Source organism: Ursus americanus, chromosome 25 (genome assembly GCF_024610735.1).
Source record: "Ursus americanus isolate L20-20 chromosome 25, mUrsAme1.1.p, whole genome shotgun sequence".
Lineage (NCBI taxonomy): Eukaryota > Metazoa > Chordata > Mammalia > Carnivora > Ursidae > Ursus > Ursus americanus.
Window position 1 is genome coordinate 45,270,477 of NC_142151.1, and position 24,434 is coordinate 45,294,910.

Sequence of the window (24,434 nt, forward strand, 5' to 3'; positions counted from 1 at the left end):
GAAGACAAGAGGGCACAGGATGCACCCCTGGGAGCGAAGAGTGCGCAGTCTGGATATGTGCCAGGAAAGGAATGGGGAAGGGGAGCTCGGAGAAACAGTTGAGTGCAGCACATTGGAAGGTCAGTGAGGAAAATGTTTCTAGAAGGGGTAACTGTGTCCAGCTCTGCAGAGATAGCCAAGAGAGTAGGGACTGGACATAGCCACCGGGCTTGTTGCTGTCGGTGATTTGGGGCTGACGGGTGTGAAAAGGCAGATGGGGCAGGGGGATGAGAAGTGCAGGGGTGAGGGAGCATGGAGGCAATGGGCGTGAGGAGGAGGAGGAGGGGCAGCTAGAGGGGAGTCAAGACCTCACAGAGGATATTTTGGGATGTGGAGACGTGAACGGGTTTGTAAGCTGAGGAGAGGTTTAAAATTAGAGCCACAGGTAACTCGGGAAGAATCCTAGTAGAGCGAGGGCCTCCAGCCTTGCTTTCTGGCCCAGTGAAGCCACCGCAGAGCCGAGCCTGGGGATGCAACGCTTTAATAAGGAACATGAGGGGCTGAGAGCTGGCGGTCGGGGCGAGCGGAGTGTGGGTGCTGTAGACACCGGCTTTGATCACTAGGGCCTCGTGACTTCATAGGCATGGGGGAGTAGGCTTTTCAGATAGTTCATGGTCTCTTTCATGGTTTTGTCCAGATTCTTCCCGATTTCATGGCCAAGCTTGGCCAGTTTTCCCTCTGGGGTGGTTGCTGGGAAGTATTGGGAAAGAAATGTCAAGGTGGGGCCAGTGCCCGCATGCCTCCCCCACACTCCAGCCACGGCCTTCCATGGCCCGGTCACGGGCTGTCAGTGGATCCTTGGAGTCTCATTTATCTTTACTACTTGTTCCCTTGCTCCCTTTTTCTTTCTAACCCCAACTTTTTCCCTCAGGGTAGTGGCGGGTCCCTGCCTTTTCTGTTTAATGCCCTCCCTGCCAGCTTCTTCCCCTCGGCCCTGGCTCCTACCAGCCCATGGAGTGAGTTCCAGGGTGAGTTCCGTAGTCTCTTCCGACTGCGGGGCAGCGTTTCTGAAACTGGCCTCCTGGGGGATGGGCTGAAGCTGCTGGAGCCTTTGATTCTTTGGTGTCCTGACAGAGCTGATCACATCTTCCTCTTCAAAACGCAGCTCGTCGGTGGAGATGGGAGGTTCCTCAGAAGAGTTTTCAATGGAGATATGGTCCTTTTCAGGGATCAACTGAGCAGCTGGGCCCGAGGAGATAGAGGGAACAAGGGGCAGAGAAAGAGCTCATGGTAAGAAACAGCCAGCCGGCACTCTGCCATATCCCTTAACATGCAGAGGGTGTCACGGTTGAGTCATTGCCCAGTTGGTGTAGACCAGAACTGAGGTCCCACAACAGCATCCAAATCTATGAGCACCTGAGAGGCGCATCCCTGATTTTGAAGGCCATTGACTAGGAATTCCACTTCTAGCAAATTCACCTTCCCAATCAAAAGACATTAACCATGCAGACACCCCGCCCATTGTCTGGTGCACAGGAGGGTTCAGTAAATACTGGTTCTTTCCCTCTGAATTCTGGGTATTGCTTGAATTTGCCTTCTCTGGAAAACTGGGGGAAACTAGCCTGAGATTAAACCATGTTTACGGATTATCCATAAAGCAGAATCCGGCGATTTTCATGACTTTTGGCGGTGGGGGAGCCTGGGACCCACGAGCCCTTCGAGCCTCCTCATCCCAGGGTGAGCCGCACTCCCCACCCGCTGGCATCTGGGCGTGAGATGTAGTTTCCACGCCCATGTTCAGTGACTACCCAGCGTGAAGGGCTGGTCAAATCGAACCTGGGCCCCAGAGGTTGGCCAGTTAGTGCAGTGGAAAGGACGGAGGTCCAACGCCAGGAGGGAGGGCCTTCGCTTCACTTCTTCCTCAGGGGGAGAATTCATCATTGCTGGACAGTCTTTTACTACCACCGACCGACTCTAAAGGCTGCCAGCGCGAGACTTACGGGCATCTATGGGCTGGGCCTCCCAGTGGGTTTCCTCTTCTGACTCTGAAAAATAAGAGGTTACAGTCTCCAGGGGTCTTAAGACATTTAACATGTGAGATGCTTCTGTGTACCCCCTCCCGCCCCAGCATTTCCACCTTTCTTAGCCTGCGCTGGGTCTTAGCACTTCGAATGCGCTATGAAATGTATTTAATATGCTCATTATCTGTTTCTTTCTCCTGGACGGAAATCTCAATGATGCCCGCGGTCTCTGTATTTTGTTCCTGTAGCCCAAGTGTCGAGAGCCACGTGTCCGGCACAGAGCGCGTGTGTGATAAACAGCAGTTAAAGGAGAGCGCGTGTGTGTCTCGCCCTCATTGTTACAGAGGGAGGCAGGGAGGCCCAGAGAAGGACGGTGGCTCTGCCTGCGGTGTCCAGCATCCTCGGAAGTTGGAATCTAATCTGACTCTCTGTGGGCCCATAGTCCACCTTGATTTGGGTCCAGGTGGCTCCTCGGGCCCCAGTTCCAGGCTTTCTAGGGTACAGGATTCCTGCGGTCACGTGTCCTAGTCCCCTGCCTTCCTACCTCAGTCATCCCAGTGTGCACTCTTTTGTTTAAGATTTTATTTATTTATTTGAGAGAGAGTCGAGAGAGAGAATACTCAGGGGGGAGGGGCAGAGGAAGAGGAAGAGGAAGAAGCGGACTCCTTCCTGAGAAGGGAGCCCAATGCAGGGCTCGATCCCAGGACCCCAAGATCATGACATGAGCCGAAGGCAGACGCCCCCCCCCCCAAGCCCCCCAGGCCCGTGCTTTTGGTCGTGCATCTCCAAACCTCCGCATACAGCGCATCACAAGGATTAGGGAGAGCTCGTCCTAGTGCTGAGGACGCTCTAGCTGACAGCTCGATGACCTCTGAGGGACAAAGAGGGGTGTGACGAAGCCAGACTCACCACCAAGGATGGCGAGAGAGGTGGAGGCCAAGCTGGCCAGCAGCAGGATGGCGAAGCGTTTCATGGCGAGCTGCAGCAGGACCCGTCTGCCCTGGGGAGGCTGCTTGGTGTTGCTGAGGGGGCAGCCTGGCAGGGCCTTATTTATCTTGGGGGTAGGGAGGGGCTCTGGGGAACCTGATTCAGGATTGGATCTGGGGGCTCTCCAGGTTTCCCCTCCCAAGTTCCCTATTCTGAAGACATTTGTTTTTGGGAACTGGCGTTTCTGGGAAACCAGTTAACAGGAAGGTGAGGCCCCTAGCATTCCTCTGGCTTGGACCCTGCCAGAGGCGTGCCAGCCCCAGGCTCCCTCTCCGGAAGTCCTTGCAATGACCAAGTCGGTGTGAGTTTCTCTCCTTCATGGTACTCATTATTGGTATAATTTCCTTTTGATTTGTGTGATCATTTCATTACTATGTACCTACCCCAGGAGAATGGAACTTGTGTGGTGGTGGGATTAGGGGTTTGCTTGCCGTGTTTTCCCAGCACCTAGAAAGGAGCTGGGGCGTAGTAGGCGCCCAGAATATGAGAGGAGCGCGAAAGAACGAAGGAAGCGTCGGAGGGCTAGGCTGCTCTGTAGGCTACAAATGAAACTCCCCGTCAGCTCAGCAATGGAGTGAGGCAGTTACAATGCTGACTACACGCCCCGCGATGTCCTGAGCTTGTTCACGTGGGACATTTTATTTAATTCATCGTGGTTGGGACGTATGTGTTGTTTACCGAGCAGAGAAAGGGATATTCACAAAGGTGAGGAGACTCGCACGGGTCACATATCTGGGTGGATTTGAACCCAGGTTAGTCGAACTCCAGACTCTCTGCCTGCCACAAGCAGCGTCTGGGGGCTCCGGAAGTGGGTGAGACAGAGCAGTGAGTTGCCCAAGGGGCACATGAGAGGCGGTAGGGAACGCACCTAGGACTTGGGGCTGTCCCGGACCTAGGGCAGAATTAGGTGATCTCCTGTGCCCCCATCAGGGTGGAATTTTTTTTAAAGCTTTTATTTAAGTTCCAGTTAGTTACCATACAGTGTACTATGTTTCAGGGTCCCATATAGCGACTCAGCACTTCCATACATCGCCTGGTGCTCATGGCAAGTGCCCGCCTTAATCCCCATCGCCGATTTCCCCCATCCCCACACTCCCCTCCCTTCCGGTGACCAGCAGTTTGTTTTCTAGAGTTCGGAGTTTGTTTCTTGGGGAGCGTCTGGGTGGCTCGTTTGGTTAAGCATTGGACTCCTGATTTTGGCTCAGGTCATGACCTTGGCCCCCCTCAGGCACCTGCTCAGCAGAGAGTCTGCTTCCCCCCTTCTCCCTCTCCCACTGCCCTTCCCCCTGCTTGCACGCAAGCTCTCTCTCTCTCTCAAATAGATACAATAACTTAAAAAAAAAAAAGTGTGTTTCTTGGTTTGCCTCTCACTCTCTTTTCCCCCTTTGCTAGTTTTGTTTCTTAAATTCCACATATGAGTAAAATCAAATGGTATTAGTCTTCCTCTGACTGACTTATTTCTCGTAGCATAATACACTGTGGCCCCATCCATGTTGTTGCAAAGGGCACGATTTCATTCTTTGCGTGGCTGAGTCATACCCCATTGTGATACGCACCACATCTTCTTTATCCATCATCAGTGGAGGGACGCTTGGGCTCTTTCCATAACTTGGCTATTGTTGATAACACTGCTGTAAACATCGGGGTGCATGTCTCCCTTGGAATTAGTATTTTTGTATTCTTTGGGTAAATACCAGGTTGGAATCATCTCCAGGAAGGTGGGGGCTGCTGCACCCCGAGACTGACCCTCCTGTCCCCAGCAGGGTGCACAGCTTGCTGGGCACTGGGGGGGGGCGGGTGTCCCACGGAGGGTAAGAGCCCACCTGTAGGCCACAGACAGCTCTGCACGCTTGTCCACCCAGGGGAAGCCTTCTCCCTCGGGCAGCAGCTGCAGGGAAGAGCCTAGGGGCTGGCCGTCCTCCTCCAATCGCTCTCAGCCTTCTCTCTCCTTAGGCAAGACTGTGGAGTGAATGAAGGAAGTTTGTTTTGGGCTGCCTCCCACCTCCCCTTCCTCTCCAACGCCCCCTCTCAGCGGCAGCCTCCCCTCCCACCGCCCAGGGCACTTCGGAGCAGGGTGGGGACAGATGGGGGCATTCACAGCAAGTCCTTGAGGACCTGGTTGAGCCCTGCAGGCTTATTTCCCAATACCTCCAGTAACCCACAACTTCCGGCCTCCCCGTTTGCACACTAGGCTGCTTCTGTAGTTTCTCACCGGAGTCCGGACTCCAGTCCGTCTACACCGCTGCCCACCCTCTGTGCTCATGCTGGGGGAGTCTCCTGACATGCAGGCCTTGGCTCTACTCGAAAAGTCTTTAAGGACCGTCCATCACCCTTAGGATAAAGCCCAACCCCCTTGGCCCTGTGTTCCAGGCTTTCCACCTTCCCGACCTCATCTCTCGCCTCGTGAAGGACTCCCTGCTCCCCGAAGCGTGCTGTGTGTTCATGCCGTTCCTGGCTCTGGAAGGCTCTTCCTCTCTGTCTGCTGCCTTCCCGCATCAGGATCCATATCCGCGGTCACCCCCTCCCTGGAGTGAACCCAACCTGCTCACCCTTGCGCCCCCCTCGGGTGGTCACCTCAGCTCTGTGGCTCCGCGAAACATGGTTCTATCTCCGTCTTTTCATTTTTCCATTCCGCTACTGTTTATCGAGTGCCTGCCAGGTTGCAAGGTTTGAAGATACAGCGGTGAGCCGAGTCACCGCGCGTTGGCCTTCTAGTGTCATTGTCCAGCGTTTGTCAGACTCTATTGGAAGTCTCTGTGCACATCTGTTGCTTCCACTGGCTAATTACCATTTTGAGGACAAGACCTATAGGTCCTTTATCTCTGCATTCCAATTTATTTAGCGCAGATCTTAACGCGAGCCAAGGGCTCCAGTCTACTAAATCGGATGAGTCAATTTACTTGTTCCAAGCTGGCCCCTGGGGGCTATATTTACTTTTAGTGGGGAGAGAGGACTTCTTCAGCAATTAAATATTTCAAAAGAATGTACTGAGTGTCCACCACATACCAGGCACGAACTAGGTCATGGAGCTTCAACGCTGGGCAAAACAGACCTCGCTCGTCCCTGGTCTCCCAGGTGGGGTTGCCAGATAAAAATGCAAGCCACTCAGTTACATGTGATTTTCAGATAAGCAGTGAATAATTTTTTTTAGGGTAAGTATGTCTCAAATATTGCATGGTACATACTTACACTAAAAATTTGCTTATTGTTTATCTGAAATTCACATTTAACTGGTGTCCTGTATTTGATTTGCTAGATATGGCAGTCCTACCCCACGGCTCCAGATCAGCCTCCAGCCTCCACCATCTGTCCCTCCAAGAGCCTAGCCTCATCCTGCGTTCTCAGTTAAGGATTCTGGCGCAGGGGAAAGACAGATGACAGAGGTGTCCAAGAGCCATGCAGGTAGCTCCCTTCTGAGGAAAGAGGTCACAGTGGTTCTCTGCACACAAGTTCCAGACTCTGTTCAGACGGTCCTGTTACTCTGGCCACTCCTGTTTGGTGAGGACGTCAGGGTTTTATCTGGAGGTAATCACCAACAGGCTGGACATGAGGAAGCCCATGGCTTCTGTGGAGGCCTGGGTGAGAGACCTGTTTGTTTCTGGTCCTCCCCATTGGATGGTTCCAAACAAGTCAATGAGATCCCTCTGAGTGAATTTTGAATGTGAGACGGAGAGAAGGAAAGCTCACCAAGATGTAAAAACAATAGATGCAGAGGAGGAAAGAAGGACAGAGATGCCAAAGAGACAGAGGTCACCATTCATGCTTGGGGGGCCTGAAGTTATGGCAAGATGGCTGCTGTGGAGCAGCCGGAGGGGCCACAGCCCAGGTTGTACCCTGCCTAGCACCCCATGAGGCCTGCCAAGATGCTTTCCTGCTTTTCCTTTCTTCCCCCGTCACTGGATGTAACCTGAATGAGTCTTACAAACCTGAAAAAGCCTGTTTCACTGAAAAAAACCCACTAAATTTTAGTTAGGACACCTGCACCCAAGTTCCAATCTGCCATCACCTGACTGTGTGGGCCTTGACCAGCTGCTCTGCTCTCTGGGCCTCATTCTCCTCCTCAACAAAGAGAAGAAAGGTCCAGAGGGATGTCTGAGGATCGCTAGGGTTCCTGTTAACAGGGTCTGACACTCCTGGGGTCGGGGTAGAAGCTTCTTTGGAGGTGGTCATTAAAAGACGGAATACAGCATCAGGTGTTTAGTCTCGGACCTCAAGGTACCCCAGAACCAGCTGGGGAAACTCCTCCAGCTCCACTTAGCAGGTCTGGGCTACAGCCCGGGAATCTGCATTTTAAAGCCAGTGTCCAGGGCAAGTTCTGATGCTGAGCTGTTGAGGAACGCACTCCCTCCGGCTGACAGAATGGCTTCCAGACAAAAGCTCAAACTTTTTTTTTTTTTTCTGAGAAAGATTTTGGGAGGCAGAGTCTTGTTTCGAGTGTGTGTGTGTGTGTGTGTGTGTGTGTGAGGTTACCGTGGTGGTTGCTGGCTGGAATGTTGTGGGTTGGAGAGGAGGAGGAGGGACTCCCATTCTGTGAGACCTGGCCTTGAGCTAGACACATGAATTTAATCCCCACGCTGATCTGCGGGCTGGTGTGGACGGCCGACGGGGACCCCGAGGCTCCGAGACGTCAGGAGGTTCAGCAGGGTGATAGGGATGTCACCGGGCACGACTGGGACTTGGATCCCATCTGTTTTGCTCCGATTTCCATGCTCTCCCCACCGTGGCTCACCCCCCCACGAAACATCACAGGACAGCACCCATCAGCCCTTGCTTTCCCAGGGGGGCTCTGTTTTACATATTCTGTGCCATTTCTCACACATCCGGTGACTATCCTGGGAGATCCATGTTTCTGCCTGGAAGCACTTCCAGGCTGCATCTCACCCCCAGGGGCAGGAGAGGTCTGTTGCTAGAACAGAGAGGAAATTAAGGCCATTGCCAGGGTTGCTCAGAGGGTAACGGAGCTAGAGGCAGGGGTCCACACTGGGGGTGGAGAAGGAGGCGGCTCAGGAGGGAATCAGCAAGGGGCAGCTGAGTGCGGAAAGATCCCACGTCGAGGGGACCCTGGAGCCTAAAGGGAGGGAGAGCAGCGTCGGTCTTGCTTCTCGGTCCGGCTCCAGCCATTCTTCCTGAGTGAGTCCGTTGATCCCTTCTTCAGGGTCCGGTTTCTCTGAAGCCAGACTTGGCTCTGCCGGGGCAGCCTGTGGAAACCCTTTCCGTCTGGGAGATAGGGCCTTGAGAATGTCGCCCACGGGGACCAGCTGCTCAACACCCCACAGAAAGCCTGGCATGCTGGGCCGGGGGTCTGTGAGACCGATGGGTCAGCTACCCTGAAAGCGGCAGTTACGGGGATGTCTCCTGAGCACCCCCACCCCCGGGCTCTGGGCATGCTTCTTCCCTGTGCCCTGAAGGCCCTTACCCACCTCCCTCCAACTACACACACTAGACCCACCACACCATTGATGCCTTAGTGCCGTCTGATTCACAGGCCCCGTTTGAATGCTGCCAGTCATCCCAGTGATGTCCCTTATGACAGCAGGATCCAGTCCAAGGTTACGTGTAGAATGTCGTTGCCACAGTCCCTTCGTCTGTCCTTGACTTTCCCGGCTTCCCCCTCACACGTTAGAGGCCACTTGCGTAGAACGCCGCCCAGTTTGGGTTCACCTGATGCTCCCTCATGATTAGGTTAAGGTTCTGCATTTTTGGGCAAGACTATCAGGAAGTCACACTGTATTTTTCATATTACATTCTATCAGATGGTTCATAATTTTGATTTGTCCCGTTTCTGTGATGTTGACCTTGCTAGATTATCGCCGACTAACGTGACGTCGGCCAGTTTCCTCCGTGGATTACTCTTTCCCCTCTTCGTTGTTGTTGTTGTTTGTTAAAGACTTTTTGCTTATTCATTTGAGAGCGAGAGGGAGAGAGAGCAAGAGCATGAAGGGGGGGGCGGAGGGAGAAGCAGGTGTCCCGCTGAGCAGGAAGCCCCCCCCCCCCCCGCCCCGGGCCCCCAGGATCACAATCTGGGCCGAAGGCAGACGCTCAACTGACTGAGCCACCCAGGCCCCCACTCTCTTCCCTCTTTGTAATTAATATGTATTTATACATATTAATTACATACCTGTTGGAAGGTACTTTGAGGCTACGTGAATATCCTGTTCCTCATCAAACTTTAACCGGTTAGTTTTAGCCCTCACTGATCCTTCCTGGCTGAATTACTGATTCTCGCGACGGCTGCCAGATAGCGATTTTCTAGTTCAATCACTCCCTCTACGTTCACTGGCTGTCATTCTGCTCTAAGGAAAATTTTTCTCACTTCCCCATTTATTCATTCATTTATTTCTATCAATATGGACTCATGACTTCCTATTTAGTCAATGAATTATAATTTTGTTACTATCATTATTAATTATTATTACAATCTTTTATAGCATTTTTCTTCCCCACGGAACGTGGCTAGTCTGAGACAAGCGGGCAGTAGTGGGAGCAAGCTAGGCTTCTGCTTTGCTCGGCTGTTCTTCTGTCCTGTCTCCATCATTCTTTGAGTGCGTTTTCCCTTTCTGGCACAACAAGTCATTCATGTACTTTCTCTGCTCTAGCCCTGCCTGATACCAGCGCTTTCTCTTACTGGTATTAGAAACAGAGACATGGGCTCTAGGTGTGCTCATTGTTCTTGAGATGCCACTGCTTCCAGGCCCTTCCATGGTCACAGCTGGGAATATATGTATGTATGTATGTACACATGTATGTGTGTATGTATGTGCATTTGTACAAATAACACACACACATTTACAACTAGATATTTCTACATGTATTTATATATACTGAAAACCGTGAGTTCTTTTTTATTACAAGATTTATTTATTTGAAAGAGAAAGAGGGCACGTGAGTGGGGGGAGGGGCAGAGGGAGAAAATCCCAAGCAGACTCTGCACTGAGCGTAGAGCCCGCTGCGGGGCTCTATCTCATGGCCCATGAGATCACAACCTGGGCCAAAACTGAGAGTCTGAGGCTCAGCCGACGGAGCCACCCAGGTGCCCCTGAAAACCACGAGCTCTTATTGTTACGTCCCATTTCAGTCTGGCACCGCAGAATTCAGGCCTGCTCACCCTGCAATGTGCTGACCCCGCTCCCCACCCTGCTTGAGGCTGATACCCCATGCCAGGCTGCTACTTTCCCCCTTGCCCCCGCTTCCCCTGGGCAGACACCCTCCTCGTCTCTGTACACTTCCAACACTCTGCTCCAGCCTTCCAGCAATCCCCACCCCCTGCCCTGTCCCTGCAGACCCCCCCCCCCCCCCCCCCCCCCCCCCCGGCTTTCCTACTGGATTATTCAGGCAGGAAGTCCGCAGTGGGGGCAGGCTGAGAGGAAGACAAAATGAACCAGTTACTTTGTTATCGATCTTTTAATTCATTGTTTATAGTTTAGTTTTGCTTTGTGGTCCAATCTGAGAATCTTCTGCTTTCAATGCATGCATTTGTGCAGTTTTTATTTATTCATATGATAGGCGTGTTTGGTACTAATCTTAACTTCTTCACGCTGTCCTTCGATCTTACAATTGTTTATCGTTTATATTTTGCTATGTGATCTGTGTTTCTTTTTCTCTTTTACGTGTAGTTTTTCTGATAACATAAAAGATTCATAGTTTGTTTATGGTCCTATTGATTATCTTTATAACCATGGCTTCAAATGATGGACTCAGTTCTGTAGTACGTGGAGTTGATTCCCTCTACTTGCAGTAATTAAAATAGCGTACTCTACTTTCCCCCTTCCTCTTGACCATCTGATTGTCATGGGTTATGAATTATTATTACTTTTTCTAGTGATTTCCTTTATACTTTTGTCACTTGCTTTAGCAGGTTAAGCCTAGTTTTTGGTACTCCAGGTACAAAAGTTGCTCACGTCAGCTTATTTATACTAGGTCCTGCTTGCTGTTTTATCCGCATCATCCCCGCGCTGATCTTTGGTTCCATTCTCATAGTTCATAACACTTACCTTCTGCCCTGTAATCATAATTCCTGCAACAACTTTGGCTTTTTTCTTGCTCTGAAATGGATTGAACACTCACAGCTAATCGTTTTACCTCATTTTCTGTTTATCTCCTGGCTGGCTAGAGTTTATGTCTAATAGTGTTTTTGAAAAGTGTTCACAGGAATGAAATTCCCTGAATTTGGCATGCTGGAAATATTCATCTGTTGCCTTTAGCCTGGTAAAGTAGTTTGGTTTAGTACAAAGTGTTTGGGTCTCACTTTTCTTCTCCCAGAGGACTTGAGGGATTTCTTCATTGTCTTTGGGTGGTGTAGTCTGGAGGCAACCTGAATACTTTTTCCCCCTCAGTAAATGTGTTGATAGTTTTGCCTGAATGCCCAATGACCCTTTCTCTATTTTTGAAGATGAGGAATTTTATTAGGCCAGTTCTCAGCATTGGTTTTTTGTTTTTCATTTAATTTAATTTATTTATTTGAGAGAAGAGTGAGAGAGAGAGAGAGAGAGAGTGAGGGAGAGCACCAGCAGGGGGTGGGTGCAAAGGGAGAGGGAGAAGCAGGCTCTGAGCAGGGAGCCCGATGTAGGGCTCAGTCCCAGGACCCCGAGATTATGACCTGAGCTGAAGGCAGATGCTTCACCGACTGAGCCACCCAGACGCCCCAGCATTGATCTTTTTTTTTTTTTACTCACTTTTTCCTTTCAACCTACAGATTAAAGTTTTCTATTTTTAATTTTAATTTTTAACTGTGGTTAAAACGGAAACTCTAGATCCACTAAACAGCCCCGGGTTTCCCCTCCCCCAGCCAGATTCCAGGTTTCTTCTATTTTTGAGGAGCGCTGTCTTCAGTTATGTTCTCCTTTCCTGTGTTCTCCTTTCCAGGAGCAGAAATGGTTGCAAACAAGGTGTTCTTGATTTTGCTCCTCTGAGCATATCGTGTCCCTCAGAGAAGCCCGTGAGCTGTCACCATGGGACACACTGCGTCAGCATCCTCCCTCGATTTGGTTCCCGTTTCAGGGGACTTGGCGGAAGCTCTTCATAGAAAGTGTTATTTGGGCTTGTAAGTGCTTTCTATTTTCATCCAGAATGGAATTGACATATCTGTGCTTACTGTTTTTGTGGTAATCAATTCACTTGGTTTCAGAGACAAGAAATTGGTGGATATGTCTTGACTCCCCCTCTTTACATTTGGAATCCTGTTACAGGGGATTTTCCCCCATTCATTTGTATATCATTTATTTCGAGTACAATCCCTGTGTGAACATTACACGTCCATAACCCAGGAAGCAGGAACACAACCGCAAACCAGAAACGGTCTACTTTAATTAAACATTATTATTATTATTTTGTCATTTCATGAAATTTGGGGTGGGGAGGGAGGCAGGAAGCTGTGGCTAGCCTTCCCTCTGGACGCAGGTGTGTTTGTGCGGGAGGGGTTTGCTCCGGAGACCGCGCTCTGCCCACCCCCGCCTTCCACCCCAGGAGCGGCGCGGGACTGGACCCGCCCCACCACTAGGGGGCGCTGTGTGCTTCCTTCGGCCGGGGCCCGGCTCCTCCCACCGCCGCCCGGTGAAACATCCCAGCCGGGTTGATGCTCCCCTGCCGCAGTGTCTGCGGCGCGGCTCCCCTTCGCCAGGCTTCGTCGGGATCCCTGGGCCTCCAAAGGCACCTGCGTTTGGCTGCGCAGCGCTCGAAGTTGGCGGACCTGAGCGGTGCGCGGGTGCTGGACCGCGGTCGTCCCCGGAGCCTGGGGGGACCGCGGGCAGCTGGGAGAAGCGCCGTGTGCGGTACGGGCCTCAGCGCACGGTGCCTCCACGGATCCCCTTTCAGTACCAGACCACGTGTGGAGCAGCGCTTACCCACCGAATATGAGCGATGCTGAGGTCGCCCCCCACGGACCTTCTTCCAGCTACCTGTCTGGCCAGGAGGCCGCGCGGGCCCCAAGCATGTTCCGAGAGCAGGGAGGAATAGTGTCAACCCCTGACGGTGGGGTTTTCTCTTTCTCCCAATGCAAGTGCCTGAGTAAGCCTTGACTGCCACAGCGACCACCTCCAAGAGGCATCGCTTCCAAGAGCGCCGTCTCGCATACACCATTGCGGCCCGGACTAGACGCGGGCCAGGCTGCCTCTCCCACTCGAGGCTCCTTCGTCTTGGCGCTCTTGCTTGCTTTCCATAACCGACCATTTATGCTGCTTGTGTTTTCTCTTCCAGCACTATAAATTCCCGCTCTGACGTTTTAAATTCACCAACGACCAGTGAGCCTAGGAAACCCTAGGTTCCCACCTTTGACCCCCATAAAAGCAGAACCCTGGCCTGTGTGCTCTTTCCTCCCCACGAGCTTGCTGTGAGGCTGCAGGCGTGCCCTGTCATTTCCAGGTCTTATAAGTAATAAATCTTTTTTTTCCCGCCTTCAAAGTTTCCTGATGGTTATTGCTGAAGGGCATCTTGCAATCGTAATAAGAATTGGTTATTGATAGACTGAGACCAGCACACAACAAGAGTATGGAGAAATCAATTTCACAGGATGAGAATGGAGAGGGAGGTGAGAGTGGTGATTCATTCGATCTTCGGCTAATATTTATTGAGTGCCTGCTACACTCTGGAAACTGTTTTAGGCACTGGGGATACATCCGTGAAAAGAACAGAAACCCCTGCCTTCATGGTGCTTCCATTCTAGTGAAGAAAACAGACAAGTGAGCAAAGTCCATACTGTACTAGATGGTGAGAAATGCTACAAGGTGAGCAAGTTCACGAGCTCTGCGTTACAACATGGTGCCTGTAGTTGACAATACAGTGTCATGCGCTTAAAGACTTGATGAGAGGGTAATTGCCATGCTAAGATGCTAAGTGTTCTTAACACACACACACACACACACACACACACACACACACACACAGAGCAAGGGAAACAAGAAATCTTTTGGAGATGATAGTTATGTTTATTACCTTGACTGTGGGGGTGGTCTCGTGGGTGTATGCATGTGTCCAAACTTGCCAAAACGTATACATTGACTATGTGCCATTTCTTTGGGTATACTAAATATACCTCAAAAAAAAAAAAGCTGAAAAAAAGAAATGCTAAGGACAAAAATAAAGTTGGGAATGTATGGGAGGAAAGTGGCAATTTTAGATGGGCTGGCCAGGAAAGGCCTCTCTGAAAAAGTGGTATTTGAATAAAGATTTGGAGTAAGTGAGATAGTGAGCCATGCGGATTATATGACAAATGTTAATATATAATTATTTAAACCTTGAATAAAAAGTTCTAGATGCCAAACTCATTGTATGAGGTCAGCATTACCTTGATTCCAAAACCAGACAAAGACCTCACTAAAAGGGAGAATTACAGGCCAATATCCCTGATGAACATGGATGCAAAAATCCTCAACAAGATACTAGCTAATTGAATCCAACAGTACATTAAAAGGATTATTCACCATGATCGAATGGGGTTCCTGGGCTGCAGGGGTGATTCAACATCCACAAATCAACCAGTGTGATACACCACATTAATAAAAGAAAGGACAAGAGCCATATGATCCTCTCAGTAGACGCCAAAAAAGCATTTGGCAAAATACAGCATCCTTTTTAGATTAAAACCCTCAGGAAAGTAGGGATAGAAGGAACATACTTCAACATCATAAAGGCCGTATACAAAAGACCCACAGTTACCATCATTCTCAATGGGGAAAAACTGAGAGCTTTTCCTCTAAGGTCAGGAACATGACGGGGATGTCCACTCTCACCACTGCTGTTCAGCATAGTGCTAGAAGTCCTAGCCTCAGCAGTCAGACAACAAAAAGAAATAAAAGGCATGCAAATGGGCAAGGAAGAAGTCAAACTTTCACTATTTGCAGATGGCATGGTACTCTATGTAGAAAGATTCCCAAAAATTGTTAGAACGGATAATGAACTCAGCAAACTCGTAGTATATAAAATCAACACACAGAAATCTGTTGCATTCCTGTACGCCAGTAATGAAGCAGCAGAAAGAGAAATCAAGGAGTGGATCCCATTTACAACTGCACCACAAACCACAAGATACCTAGGAGTAAACCTAACCAAAGAGGTGAAAGATCTGTATGTTGAAAACTATAGAACACTTCATGAAAGAAATTGAAGAGAGCACAAAGAAATGGAAAAACATTCCCTGCTCATGGATTGGAAGAACAAATATTGTTAAAATGTCTGTTACCCAAAGCAATCTACACATTCAATGCACTCCCTATCAAAATAACATGAGCATTTACCACAGAGCTGGAACAAACATTCGTAGAATTTGTATGGGACGAGAAAAGACCCTGAATAGCCACAGGAATGTTGAAGAGGAAAAGCAAAGCTAGTGGCATCACAATTCCGGACTTCAAGCTCCCTTACAAAGCTGTCATCATCAGCACAGTGTGGTACTGGCACAAAAACAGACACATAGATCAATGGAAAGAATAGAGAACTCAGAAATGGATTCTCAACTCTATGGTCAACAAACCTTTGACAAAGTAGGAAAGAACGACCGATGGAAAAAAAGAAGTCTCTTCAACAAAACTGGACAGCCACATGCAGAAGAATGAAACTGGACCACTTTCTTACACCATATACAAAAATAAATTCAAAATGGATGCAAGACCTAAATGTAAGAAAGGAAACCATCTAAACCCTACAGGACAACACAGGCAGCAACCTCTCTGACCTCAATCTTAGCAACTTCTTATTAGACACGACTCCAGAGGCAAGGGAAACAAAAGCAGGAATGAACTATCGGGACTTCATCAAGAAAAAAGCTTCTGCATAGAGAAGGAAACAATCAACAAAACTAAAAGGCAACGTATGGAATTAGAGAAGATATTTACAAATGACAACGGATAAAGGGCTAGTGTCCAAAATCTATAAAGAACTTATCAAACTCAACACCCAAAGAACAAATAATCCAGTTAAGAAACAGGCAGAAAACATGAATAGATCCTTTTCCAGAGAAGACACCCAGATGACCAACAGACACATGAAAAGATGCTCATCACTCGTCATCAGGGAAACGCAAACCAAAACCACGATGAGATAGCACCCCACTCCTGTCAGAACGGCTAAAATTAACAACTCAGGAAGCAGCAGGTGTTGGCGAGGATGTGGTGAAAAGGGACCCCCTTTGCACTGTTGGTGGGAATGTAAACTGATGCAGCCACTCTGGAAAACAGTATGGAGGTTCCTCAAAAAATTAAAAATTGAACTACCCTGTGACCCAGGTAGTTTATCCAAAGGATACGAAAATGCTGGTTTGAAGGGGCACATGCACCCCAATGTTTATAGCAACACTGTCAACAATAGCCAGATGAGGGAGAGCCCAGATGTCCATCAACAGATGAAGGGATGAAGAAGGTGTGGTGTATACACACAATGGAATATTACTGAGCCATCAAAAGGATGAAATCTTGCCATTTGCGATGACGTGGATGGAACTAGAGGGTATTATGCTAAGCGAAATAAGTCAGTCAGGGAAAGACAAATACCATATGATTTCACTCGTGTGGAATTTAAGAAACGAAACAGAAGAACTAAGGGAACGGAAGGAAAACCATGAGAGAGGGAGGCAAACCATAAGAGACGCTTACCTATAGGAAACAAATTGAGGGCTGCTGGAGGGAAGGTGGGCGGGGGATGGGCTAAACGAGGGATGGGCCTCATTCGGAATGAGCACTGGGGATTGTATATGGGTGATGAATCACTGGATTCTGATCCCAAAACCAGGGTTGCACTGTATGTTAAGTAACTTGAAATTACATTAAAAATCTATATATCTTGGGGCACCTGGCTGACTCAGTTGGCGGAGCTCGTGACTCTGATATTGCGGTTGTGAGTTTGAGCCCCATAGTGGGTGTAGAACCTACTTAAAAAAATACAATGCAATAAATTAAGATAAAAAAAATTCTAGAGGCCAGCTTTAAAATGTGTGAAGGGGTAATTGCTTTAAAAAAATTTTTTTAGAACAAACTAACAAACTATCAGAAAGAGAAATTAAGAAAACAATTCCATTTACAGCAGCCTCAAAAAGAATAAAAATACTTAGGGATAGATGTACCCAAGACAGTACGCGATTGGCACAGTGAAGCCTCGAGGGCGCGCATATCAATGTAATGGACACTATTCAGCCACAAGGAAAAAGGAAACCCTGCCGTTGGCATCAGTGTGGATAGAGCTTGAGGGCGTTATGCTAAGTGAAATAAAGTTAAACGGAGAAAGACAAATACTGTGTGAATTCACTTATGTGGGGTCTAGAAAAACCTGGACTCGTAGAAACAGAGAGTAGACTGGTGATTGCCAGAGGCTGGGAAGTGGGGGGAATGAGTGATGGGGTCAAAGGGTATGTACTTCTGGTTATAAGATGAAGCCTGTAGCCTGGCGAGAGGATGAGTTTGGGGAAGGGAGTGTGTGTTAGTTTCCTAGGGCTTCCCACAATAAAGTACAATGGATGATCTTGAATCGTGCTCTCTCTGAAACTGCTAGGGGAGAGTCCTTTCTTGCCTCTTCTGGCTTCCGGTGTTTGCTGGCAATCCTTGGCTCTGACTCCATTGTCACCTGGCCATCTACCCTTGTGTGGGACACATCATGTGTGATTCTGTGTCCAGATTTCTCTCTTCTTAGAAGGACAATAGTCTTACTGGATTAGGGGTCCGCCGTAGTCCAGTATGACTTCACCAGTTACCTCTGCAACGGTCCAGCTTCCAAGTAAGGTCCCCTTCTGAGGTGCCAGGGGTTAGGACTTCCACAAATGATTTTGGGGGACACACTTCAACACATAAAAGGGTGGCAGTCTACTTGAGTGTGAAGGGGCCTAGGTATCCACTGTTGATTGTGATCGGCACTTCAAGGGGGCTTGCTACCGGAGGGCCCCCTGTGCCTCGTGGGCAGCGTTCTCAGAAATGGGGGATGTGTGGTCGTGGAGGGACGAGGGAGGAGGGAGATGTGTTTCTTCATTCATTTAAAACAGGGTCTGGGTCGAATTCTCTCACCTCCAGGATAGAGGGAGTGGGTGTCATGTAGGACGGAGGAAGGACCGTTTAGAATCAAGGACTCTGGGAGCGCTAGAAAGCAGACCTGTCATGCGTCAGGCTCGGGAAGAGGGCTGGTGGGAGAGTGATTGCCCTGTCTTCCTCCGTAGTCATGAGTGTGCTTCCCCTGCTCACCTGTGTGCAGAGTGTGAAGTGTGGTCCCAGACTGCGGTGGAGGGAAACAGGGGATACAGGATAATCACATGGACCGTTGTAATGGGTTCAACTCGCCTTTTTAGTGAAGTGCCAGCTGTCACGGCAGTGGCTCATTATTTTACTGATCTGGTGTAACCAGCTGTTGCCATCCACTTTGGCCCAGGGTAGAAAGTGTGAATGGAAGGCAGGAGGGATGAATTTTTAATAAGGGCACCAGAAAATGGCTTTAATAGAATGACTCAGGCTTTGACTATTTTGGGGATGACAAATCCTGGTTCTTTGGAAGTTGACTTAATTTTTGGAAACGCTGAAATGTCACTGGGCACTGTGTGTGAAGGATTAGACCAGAACTGGAGTGGCATTTGCGGTAGAACAAGGCCCAGCACGTGTGGCAATGGCTCAGTGTGAATTAAAGGGCTTGTTAGAGGCTGTGTCCTCAAGGCAGGCTGTGACTGGCTGAGGTTCTGGGTCAGGACACCCAGGGCCTCTTGGCCTTCTGGGTAGGGCTTTGCTCTCCATCTCCTCCAGGACCCACCCCACAGAGAACAGACACACGGTGAATTGGATGCTTCTGTTTAATTGTGCTGGGCTGCAAGCATGTTTAAGGCTCTGCGTCCAGGGACCCCCGTTCTTTTCAACTTCTCAGACTCCAACTACATTGAGTTTTGCACGCAAGTTTTTCAGATTTTGTCCCACGTCAGCTCCACCTAGAAGAAAGCAGAGGCGAGAGTGAGGCTCATGGGGCCCAGGCACGAGCTCTACCCTGTCTGTCCCCCTCAACTCCGTCTTCTGCTTTCCAACCTCACCCAGCCCCTGGAGGGCCTTGCACAGAAGTTGGAGGGATGGTGGGAGGTCAGATTCACCAAAGGCCGAGGCACCTGCCCCTTCCCCACCTGGGCAGGCTCTGTAGTGACGAGGCTGGGGCTTGGACCCCCAGGGCAATCTAGTACCAGGCGACCATGTGGTTTGAGTGTGGATGAGAAATTGGAGACATTTAAAGGCACAAATGGAGACATTTGAAGGAGGGAAGGTTCAAGGGGGAGGGGAGGGGCTGTGGTGATTCCCGGTCTCCTGTGTGGGGTGGAGTCGAGCGTTCCTGCCCTCCTCCTGCCCCTGGATGGTGGGTGCTGAGTGTTCCTGTTCCCACAAGGCTTTGCCTTGGGATGCACTCACCCTTATAAAGACGTTTTCCAAGCTGAACTCCTTTATGCACTGCTTTTTTTGCTTCTTCTAAGCCATGTCCTGCTACCAAGAAATCTTTGTTTGCCAGGGATTTTAATTTTGGAGCAGAAGAAATCACATGAGCAGAAAAGTCACATCATTTTCAAGAGAACTCCCACCTTCCCCTCCCACCCCTCACCAGACCTTGTCCCTATACAAATTCCTAAAGTGAACAAGTGTTGCCGAGGGGCCCAGCCTCTTTCTTACAGGAAGGTGGGAGGGCAGGGAAAGAAACCATGCAGGAGCTAAAGCTACCATTGCAGAAGCTCCGTGTGGGGGTGCGGTGTGCACCCTCGTTTGGGCCTTTGTGCTCAGGTGAATGAATACGTCTGTTTCTCCCTGGGCTCGGCTCTGTGGGTGGAAGTGCCGTGGAGGCCTGCGGCCAGAGACTTCTCTGGGTTGTTAGCCGGCATAGAGACAGACTTACTCAGTGGGTTCAGCTCTTCTGTACTTGGGGCGGCACCATGTGGCTCCTGGGCTGGCTCTTGGGGAGAAGCAGGTTTTGCTGCAGATGTAGTCGCTTCCGGTTCAGCTACGATTGGTTGATTTTAGCAAAGTCACAGGGTTTGTTTATTTTTGGAACGAGCGGCAGGGCCCTGGGATGCCTGATATGTGCTGGGTGCCAGGGTATGGAAGTGGTAAGATTTCTACACACAAGTGCCTGTTACGGACTGAATGTTCTCCCCCTCCAAGTTTGTATACTGAAATCCTAACCCTCGATAGGACGGTTCTAGGAGGTGGCGCTTTTGAGGTAATCAGGTCATGGGGGTGGCGCTCTCATGAGTGGGGTTAGTGCCCTTATAAAAGAAACTCCACGGCTCTTTCTGCCATGTGAGGATTTAATGAAAAGTTAGCAGTCTGTAACCTGGAAGAGGGTCTTTACTAGAACACAGGCATGCTGGCACCTTGGTCTTGGACTTCCAGCCTCCAGAACTGTGAGAAATAAATTTCTGTTTTTAAGCCATCCGGTCTCTGGTGATTTGTTGTACAGCCCAGATGGACAAAGATGGTGCCTCTTGGAAGGAGGGCAGGGGTGGGCACTTCTAATGGGTAGGGCTGGGGAGGGATTTGGGCTAAGGTATGGGGGAATCAGAGAGCATGTCAGAGAGAAGCTGGGTCTTGAAGGCAGGATTTTGGCAGGGGGCTATTCTAAAGGGGCTTCCTTGGGGGCAGGAAGTCAGTCAGCCAGAACTCAGGGCAAGGACTGTATGGGACAGGTGTGGGGAATGCAAACCAGTTCAATTTAGTGGGTGTGGGCGGTACGTGAAGGAGACATATGGAAAACAGGGCTGGAGATGATGACAAGGCTGGATGGTGGGCACCTTGCTAAGGAATTGGGAGGGTGCGGGCGAAGGAATTAATATGGGACATTTATGGGACATGGGACATTTCCCTCATCATTTAACCTCATCTTTTTCTCCCTTTCACTCACCACAAACCTTCCCCCCCCTTCTTCCTACTGATTTTGCCCACCTGGGTTGTCTCATTTCATCCTTAGGCTTGTCCCACCGCAATCCATGCTTCTCCCATTATCACCAAGAGCAGGACACAGCCCCCGCCCCGCATTCCTCTCCCAGCCTCTACCCACATCCCCAGCGGTTAGCCTCTCTCCTTGAAGGCGGGGACAAGAGGGAGGGAAGGACTCACCGGCTGCAGCCCCCAGGGTGGGATCAGAGGAGGCACCTTCTGCAGTGGAAGAAAGAGGCGACAGTGAGGACTGAACCTGACCCCCGTGAACCCTCCCACCTCCCACTCCTTATCCTCAGCTCTCAGCAGAGTTTGTGGACACAGGGAGACACACTTCTGCCTCATCGGCAGATCTAGCCCCTCCTACAGTGGTTTGAAGCAGGTTCTCCTGGGAGAAGTGTAATATTCTCTGAGAACTGCCCTCCTCCCCATGGCCCCTGGCCTGTGAAGGTGCCCTGAGATCCCCGCTGGGGAACCCGCTGGGGTTGGAGGCACTTGGGCTCCTCTGTGGCAGAAGGGGACGGTGCATGGGCCATGGGCCATGCCTGAGCAATTTCTGGGGTTAGACCCCAGGCCTCATTCTCTTTATCCTTTCAACACGATGTTTAAGCTCTCTGCTAAGTGGAGGGGGCTTCAGTGCTGAGGAAGTGGAAAGACCCCGGCCTGACCCAGCTTCCATCCCAGTACATAATTCTCAAGTCACCGTGTGACGGCAAGTCCAGCTTGCTGGGATAAGGGGTCTAATTTTTCCTCCATGTTCACGGGAGGCTTTTTTGAAGAATTGATATCTAAACTCAGATTTGACAGATGAGAAAGCGTTGGGCAGGTGACATTCAGCGTTGGCTGGGGGAAGAGGACAGAGAGAGGAAAAAAGTTCCCGGCAGAGGGAAGAGCAGGAAGGAAGGTCCCAGTGTTCTCGGAGCAGCGGGGCTGTCTTTGTCTGAATAGTGCCTTTTTGGTTCTTCTCGGGAAGAGGCATCCTGAGAGACAAGGCCATTGGCAGGGCTCACTGCTTGGCAAAGTGGAGTGTGGGCTAGATTTTAGCCCCACTACTCCCGACCTGGCACCCTTGTGCTGGGGACAGCCTGCCTGGCTATATTCGGTGGTCCGGAAGCCCTGCAAGAAGGCAATGTGGTTAGAGCATAGTGGGTAAAGGATGGTGTGTGAGGGGATGAGCCGGGAGACCAGGCATGGCCGGGGGTTCCTGGCCCCCTGACCAGTGGGGTAAAGAGGCTGTGCGTGGAAACCTGGGGGCAGGAGTCATTTGCAGAGGCAGGAGGAGCCAGGACAGCCCTGGGAAAGAAAGAGAGGAATGAAGACTGGTGATAAGCCCGGGGCTGTCAGGGCTCTGGTGGCGTGCGGGGCAAGGGCCGTACTCACCAGCATTGACCAGGGCTCCCGCCAGAGCTGCCAGGAAGAGGAGAGCCGAGAATCTCATGCTGTGGGATGAGAAGTGAGTATAACCAGAGAATTCTCAGAGGGTCTGGGAATAGCAGTGCTGATACTGCTGGGCTCTTTTAAGGATACCAAGGGCCAATGGGAATCAAGTTTGGAGGGGTGTGACTTCCTTGCCCTCCTCCCCTTCTTCCCCAAACTGTCACTTGCTAAGTCAACAAGGGCAAGCTGGGGCTGGCTGACTCCTGGCATCCTGGCTGGGAGGTCCTTTCCTGACCGACTGCCAGCCATCCCTTTCCTTCCTCTTTTCTTTTTCATCCCACTCACCCTATGGTTTCAATCTCTGGGATCTCAGGGACCAGACGCAGAGCAGGTTTTGTTTGGGGAGATTCTGGAATGTGTCTGTTGAAGGTATTGGTAGGACTGGCATCTCCCCAGGAGGAGGTTGGGGGTTTGGAAGATCATGTTGTCTACCCCTTGCCTCGATCTGCGCAGGACTTGGTGCAGAGGCTTGAAGACTTCCCCACATTAAGCGGGTTTCCTTTCCCGGGAGGCCATGCTCAGGACATTTGGGGACTGAGTTCATGGCTCCTTTCTCCTGTTGAGGGGATGGCTTTGGAGGCATGAATGACTTCTCTAGAGTTGTCTTCTGCTCTTGAAGTTATTATCTATCCCCTAGGAGGAACCCCCCAAACTCCACACGGGCCCCTGTCAACCTCTATCTTCAGGTCCAAGCGATGGGAGCCCACATTTCTGAGAGGATCTTCTGGTTACAGGACCATGGTGGTTCACTGAGGTTGGTTCTCCCTTCAAGTGGGGAGCTGATCCATGGTGTGAACAATCCAGAAAAGCAGATAATTCTCTTTGAATTGGGATTTCTTCCTTCCTTGAGCTGGGATTCAAGAGGCCAGGATCTTGAGTTCTGCCTTTCTCATATACATAGGGCAGTACAGTGTTATATACTGGAAGACTCTCGGATTTTCCTTTGTCTTCTAGGAGTTACAGCTCCTATGTAGAGGACAGTGATGGAGATTGAGTAAGATAATACACGGCAAAGCATTTTTTAGAGACTACATTTCTATGCAGATGTGCGGGAGACTTGTAGTTTGCCGAGGGCTCATCTTTCTGGGTAGGTTTGGCTCAGGCAGGTACTAAATGCTGAGTGGAATGGGGTCAAGGAGAAACAGGAGCCAGTCAAGGGGCTGGTGAGGGACGCGTAGGGTCCTGGATACCAGTTTGTGATTCTCCATTTGCTTGGTGTTGGCTTTCAGCAGGCTCCAGGTGGTTCTGCAGGCTTTCCTGCCTCAAGGCTGCTCTGGAGATTGGCGTGGAAAGGGGATATCAGGAAGTTTATAACATGAAGGTGCTTGGGTGCCTGGGTTCAGAGCATTAGTCCCCTCATGAGATAAAGGAAGAGAAAACTGATACGGTGGGACATTACAGGCATGAGGAGTGGGTCCTTTCGGGCTATCCTTAACCCACGTTTCACCCATCCTTAACCTCCAGGTAAGATGACGGTCACATTCAGGCAGCTGATCTGCTCCAGACATGGCGCGTGGGAACTGGTTAAAGTAGCAGCTTGCCCACTACCTTCTTGTGTGATTTGATACTGAAGATTTATGTAGCTTCTAACGGTGGCCAGTAGATGAAGAAGTGGCACGCATTCAATTAAGGTAGGGATAGGACTTGACATTGACTGCCCACCTAAGGGTCGGGGCCTGGGGGCCTTGAAGATGGTGGAGGCCTTAACCTGATGCGGAGACCTTGAGGGTCAGGAGAGAGTTTTGACCACATCAGTGCCCTGGGATGTGTGTGCATATGTGTGGTGTGTGTCTGCCTGTGTGTCTGTGTACATATGTGTGTATACGCATGTCTGTCTGTCTGTGTCTGTATGTCTGTATAGTGTGTGTACACTATAGTGGGAGAGGTTCTGACTCTAGATCCCAAATAATCGCCACGAGTACATAAAAAAACCCGACAGGAGCAAACCATGATATTTACACAAGTTTTTCTAAGAGGAAATTAGAACTTTGGCATCAACGCCAGAGCTGTCACAGAGAAGGGTCTTTCCAAATGTCACTGCTCAGCCCTTTTCCTCTCCTAATCCTCTCCTTGGCCTCATGAATTAAAGAGGCGGGTATTGACATAATGGGGGTGAGATGGAAGGTAGGGACACTTGTTCTACAGAAAA

At 50.1% G+C, this 24,434-nt stretch overlaps 2 protein-coding genes across 4 annotated transcripts; both read right to left on the reverse strand.

Annotated features, from left to right (window-relative positions):
* Positions 1-589: 589 nt before the first annotated feature.
* On the reverse strand, positions 590-3,007 carry LOC123794557 (glycosylation-dependent cell adhesion molecule 1-like). Its single transcript, XM_045800724.2, has 4 exons — positions 2,910-3,007; positions 1,980-2,024; positions 985-1,221; positions 590-729 (listed from the first exon to the last, which is right to left on the reverse strand). The coding sequence occupies exons 1-4, from the start codon at positions 2,971-2,973 to the stop codon at positions 599-601; spliced, it is 477 nt and encodes a 158-aa protein (XP_045656680.2). The 5' UTR covers positions 2,974-3,007; the 3' UTR covers positions 590-598.
* Positions 3,008-18,727: 15,720 nt separating this feature from the next.
* LACRT (lacritin) lies at positions 18,728-22,320 on the reverse strand. Of its 3 annotated transcripts, none has more exons than XM_045800840.2 (5): positions 22,229-22,320; positions 21,029-21,067; positions 19,809-19,913; positions 19,334-19,402; positions 18,728-18,867 (listed from the first exon to the last, which is right to left on the reverse strand). In XM_045800840.2, the coding sequence occupies exons 1-5, from the start codon at positions 22,284-22,286 to the stop codon at positions 18,803-18,805; spliced, it is 336 nt and encodes a 111-aa protein (XP_045656796.1). In that variant the 5' UTR covers positions 22,287-22,320; the 3' UTR covers positions 18,728-18,802. The 3 variants fall into 3 exon arrangements, with proteins under 3 accessions (XP_045656796.1, XP_045656795.1, XP_045656794.1); XM_045800839.2 differs by having other exon boundaries at positions 19,334-19,405; XM_045800838.2 differs by having other exon boundaries at positions 19,334-19,417.
* Between the last annotated feature and the right edge of the window lie 2,114 nt (positions 22,321-24,434).